The sequence below is a fragment of the Chionomys nivalis genome, chromosome 7 (genome assembly GCF_950005125.1).
Source record: "Chionomys nivalis chromosome 7, mChiNiv1.1, whole genome shotgun sequence".
NCBI classification, from domain to species: Eukaryota; Metazoa; Chordata; class Mammalia; order Rodentia; family Cricetidae; genus Chionomys; species Chionomys nivalis.
The window spans coordinates 62,922,393-62,927,373 of record NC_080092.1 but is presented as its reverse complement, the minus strand read 5'-3'; the positions used below and the strand labels follow the sequence as shown (position 1 = coordinate 62,927,373).

Here is a 4,981-nt window from a genome sequence, read left to right as displayed (position 1 = left end):
AGTGCTCAATAGAATTCATTGGTATAATCTGCTGGGAGATGCTGTGCTTTCAGCATTGGAAGGCTATTATTTACACAATTTATGTAATGTATAAAGACATATCTTGATTATTCCCATTTCTCTATGTGATTTTTTGAAAAAGTGTATATTTCAAGAAATTGAATGGCTTTTTCTATGCTTTCGAGTTCTGGACCAGCAGGTTTTAATAATCTTTTATTCTCCCTGATTCAGTCTTGGCAAGCTCAGTAGTAGACTTAGCTCTTCTAGTATTTCTGACAATAGTAATTGGTCCTTTGGACATTTCATGTGGCTGTCCTAGAGGAAGGTTTGCTGTCTTCTTGTTCTTTTCAAAGACCCAACTTTGGACTCATTGATTTTTCTCTATTATTTATTTGTACTCTTGTTTTACTTTTACTTTTCTGCCTGGTTTAGGTTTATCTTGTATACAGACATGCGCAAACACAAATGCCACACATAAATACATGACTGGAGGAGAGAGAATGCTAAGAATAGGATTCCTTCCCTTTAAAGGGATGCTCATGAGTTCTCAGGCCTTAGGGACTCAGGACAAAGATTACTTCTATTATTTCTCTTCCTGTGAGTGCTGTGCTTCTATGTCCAGGTGACGATACTAGTGTTCATGCTATGTTGTTTGGGCCTTCTCTTTTGACTTGTAAAGGGAGGAGCCTTACTCTCTTCAAAGAGCATACACAGTCAACACAAATAGCTAGGATTATATTCCAATATGAATCTCGAAGCAGCACAGACATCCAGACCACAACACTACAAAATTAATTCTGAGTCTAAGAACGGCCAGCCCCTTACACACCTGCTGTGTGAGGCTATAAGGGATGAGTTCATATTTAGGGTTCTTTGTTTCCCTTTACAGCATTCCACACAGCATTGCTCTCTTGGCCTTGCTATTTCTGATTTCACCCTTGCTGGCACCCATCTTAGACTGTTGAGGTCTTCCTGTGCCATTACAGTGGCTGCTCCTAGGCCCTTCCTTCCTCATGGCATCCTGTGCTCAGACCTGACAACTCCTCTTTTTACTGTCTCTCAGTGTGTCCTTGTCCTTACACTGTGAGACCACTTACTGAGTTCATACTGGTTTCCCATCCTGCAGTTCAAGAGTCCCTGGCTACAACCCTTTATTTCTAATGCCTACCACCAGTTCCTCCAGTTTTGGGGCATGCAGCTGGCTAGATTCCTTTCTCCGACTCAGTATCCTCCCCTCTTTCCTGGGGAACTCAGAAGGACACTGTGCATTTGTGGTCTATCATGCCTACAGCAGGTATGTCGGAGAGCCATCCTCATAGGAAATTCCCAGTAGATGTAGGACAGAGATGTCTAGCTTTCCTTGTTGGTTTTTGTCAGTCTTAACATGCTGACTACTCTGGGCTTCAGAATTTATTACATGGCAAAGGTCTGAAAGAAAAGTCTCTAGACGGTTGCACGAGGTCATAAAGGGACTCTGTGAAAAGGCGGCTGTGGTGAGGAAAGAACAGGCTTAGAGAAGCTGATGAATAAGGGCAGCTACTGGGAGGGCTTGAGCCAGAGGGCTAGAGGGGACTGGCATGTCCTGCCACATTCTTCTAGAACCTTCTAGCCACAAGACATTCCTGCAGGGTGATCCTACACTCTGTTACCTTTTGCTGTTGGGTTTCACCTTCAGATTAACATGACCCCAAATTGGAGTAATGTATTTAAAAATACATATCTATTTTTTTCTTTTAAAATGCCACAGCCATATAATAACACTAAACACAGCAGTAGGAAACACACCCTCCATTCAAAGGAACACCAGTTCCCTAAGAATACAAAAGCTTGTATAATGTTGATGTACCATGTGTGGATTAAACAATCCTATAGGCAGGTGCGAGGGAGAACACTGACATGCTGTCAATAATTTAACTGCATTCATATAAACGTAAATACACAATATGTAGATTAAATTCAGTTTATTTTGCCAAAACATAATTTAAATATCATTAAATATTATTTAAACAAGTCTATGTTTTAAATATTTAAAAGCATATCTTTTTAAACGTCATAATAAATTACATCACACTGCCCATGGGGAAAGGTTAGGGGAGAGTACAGAAGATTTCCCCGGGGATCTCAGACATGAAGGTTCAAGGATTCCGAGATTGAAACTTCTGATCCAAGTTCTTTATGGCCTTCTCAACCCACTTCTCCCTGGGGTCAGCACAGATCTCTTTATCCAGTATGGTCCTGAAGCTGTTGGGAGAGGGTGTGGGGTTAGGCAGAGTGCTCTCAGCTATGTGCTCAGGGCATGCATGGCCTATTGGTTCAGACCTCTTCTACTCATCCATAGATGGAGAGTCAGGAGAGAAGATTGATAATGGTGTAAGAAAGAAGACACAGGAAGAAGCCCTGTTCTTGCTCTGCTAGATCAATCGTTTCAATTTTCTGGATAAATGAATTGGGTATAATCTCTTCAAACTGATTGATATAATGGATTCTCTAATTGGCTTTGTTTATCTAGGTGAGGAAAAGACCAGGTGAGTAATATGTTCTATTTGCTTCACTTATGGCTATGAGTCCAGACTTTTCTTTTTCTCCTCAGATAGGAAACTAGCCCATGGTGCTGGGCGTGGCCTACTTACATCACAGCTTCCCAGGGACACTGGGTGCTGGTGATTCTGCTGTAGCTCTTCAGCCTATTCGTGGGGATCTTCTTAGCCTTTTCGAAACAGCATGTGACTGGGATGTACACTGAATCTGAAAATAATTTAATAAAGAGAGAGTTAGGAAACACTGCAAGGTGCTCTCACAAGGGACGGAGAAGACTGGGTTGTACTTAAGAGTCGTGGCTCCTGAGTTCTATATCTAGTGCCCAATCACAGAATGTTACTGAATAAGCCCTGGCCATTGACTGTGTATGGAAAAAAAAGCCTCATCATTTTCTGACACAGGAAAGTTAGTTGTAAGAACTTACTGTCATCCCCTTGCTGCTGATGGCTTAGAGTCAACCTACTTTTAAGCTGAGAAGCTTCTCCACTATCTACATATGCCTGCTGTTCTGGAACCCACTCTGGACTAAGACTCCAAAATTCTTCTTTAAGCCATCATTCCTGTCACTCCTCTATTGCAAGATGTCCTTCTCACCTGCAAGGCCACTTTGGGCCACCTTTCCAAACAAGGCTAGGGCAGTATCCTTAGTGGTTGCCTACGGCATCTTGTCCCATAGCTGGGGTCGGAGACATCACAGGGCCTGGCCTCCATAGTCTGGATACTTGGTTCTGGCTCTCTGGCTAGCTGTGTCACAATGGTTCTTTCTAATTTCTCCTGTACTCCCCGTCTCTCCAACAGCAGAACTGCCAGCAGTCCTGAGATGTGCTGAGAGACTGGGAAAGGGAAAGTCTCACCTGGCCCAGCCCACACCTGTGGGCTGATGGTGACAGCTATGAGCAGCAGGCACAGAAGTGCTGTGGAGATCTTCATGTTGAGGTCAAAGGCTTTGGAAGGAAAGCTGGAGGCTTCAGGAGGTAGCACCACCGTCTCTGCTCCCTTAGAGGCCCCATCTGTCTTTTATATGGAGCAGGGAACTTGCTAGGATCCTACTGAAGGAAGAAGTAAGATCCTCCAGGCCGTGCTGAGTAGGCATCAGATCCTGGGGTGATTTCCTCACAGCCGGAAGGAAGTTGTGCGGTTTCTGTCTCCTGCCTGCTTAGACTGTGAAACTGAAGTGGAAAGGTATACAGCTGAGCCCAGCAACGTGGAGGAAATGATGTCACAGGACAAAGGGCTTCTCATTTCTTTGAAATGGAAAAAAAACAGGAACTAGAAGTCACAGAGGAGTAAAGAGAAGCCGGGTTCTGCAGGTGGGCTGGAGATAGGCTAAGTCTTTGACTTTGGCCTTTATTACACCAGGCACTGCAACCCTAAAGCAGATGGGCTCCTCAGTACCCAGCTGAGCTCCAAACAATCCTGGAGGGATGACAGGATACAGAGTTTGCAAATTTCTTCCTTTTCCTAATTCTTTCTTCCTTCCTTTTGTTACCATGTGTTATACATGTTAGACTTGGCCTTGCACAGGCTAGGCATGTGCTCTACCACTATGAACACCTACATGATCTGACCAGCGCTCCTTTCCTTTCTTTGTTCCTTTGTTTCTCCTTCCTTCCTCCCTCCCTCTCTCTCTCTCTCTCTCTCTCTCTCTCTCTCTCTCTCTCTCTCTCTCTCTCTCTCCTTTTTTCTCTTTTGGGATAGGGTTAACTTAGTTGCCCAACAAGTCTTGAACTAATTTTGTAGAACAGGCTGGCCTTGGATTTGGGATCAACTGTCTTCATCTTCCAAACATCTGGGTTAATAGAATTACATCAGTATGCTTGGCTCAATGTCTGAAAGTCCCAAAGTCCTAGAGATACTCAGTCTGTAGTTGGTATGATTTTGAGTGGGTGGGATCCTGCAATGGAGGGGCAATGTTATAGTGGGTGTGACCCTACAATGAGTGGATCCCACAGTGGGAGGTTCCTATGGTGTGTAGGATCTTTCAGTGAGGGATTCTTTAGTGAAGGAAGACTGTGTAGTAGGTGAGACCCTGCAGTGGCTTGGTTGCAGTTGCTTCTGCAGCATGTGAACCCTTACAGTGGAAAAGATCTTGTAGTGAGCATGAAATTTCACAGTGGGTTGGATCCTGCAGTGTGGGAATCCTGCAGTGGGTATCCTGCAATGGATGATATAATTCAGTGGGTGAGATCGTGTGGCAAGAGGGGGTTGATCTTATAGGGAAGAGATCTTTAGTGGGGGTATCCCTCCGCTGGGGGGATCCTGCGAGGGAGGGAAATCTGCAGTGGAGTTGATCCTGAAGTCAGTGAAATCATTTGGAGAAGCCCATGAGTTCATGAAGATTCTGGAAGTTTGGGTCTGTTTGCTATCAACTTTCCAAAGCCCGTCATGACACACAGTGGGTGGGAGGTCATAGGAAGAGATGGAGGGAAACCAGGTTGCAAAT

General features: G+C 44.4%; 1 protein-coding gene across 1 annotated transcript; it reads right to left on the bottom strand.

The window, feature by feature from the left end:
* Positions 1–1,787: 1,787 nt before the first annotated feature.
* On the bottom strand, positions 1,788–3,522 carry LOC130878006 (C-C motif chemokine 12-like). The gene is made up of 3 exons (XM_057775748.1): positions 3,393–3,522; positions 2,631–2,745; positions 1,788–2,241 (listed from the first exon to the last, which is right to left on the bottom strand). The coding sequence occupies exons 1-3, from the start codon at positions 3,466–3,468 to the stop codon at positions 2,136–2,138; spliced, it is 297 nt and encodes a 98-aa protein (XP_057631731.1). The 5' UTR covers positions 3,469–3,522; the 3' UTR covers positions 1,788–2,135.
* Between the last annotated feature and the right edge of the window lie 1,459 nt (positions 3,523–4,981).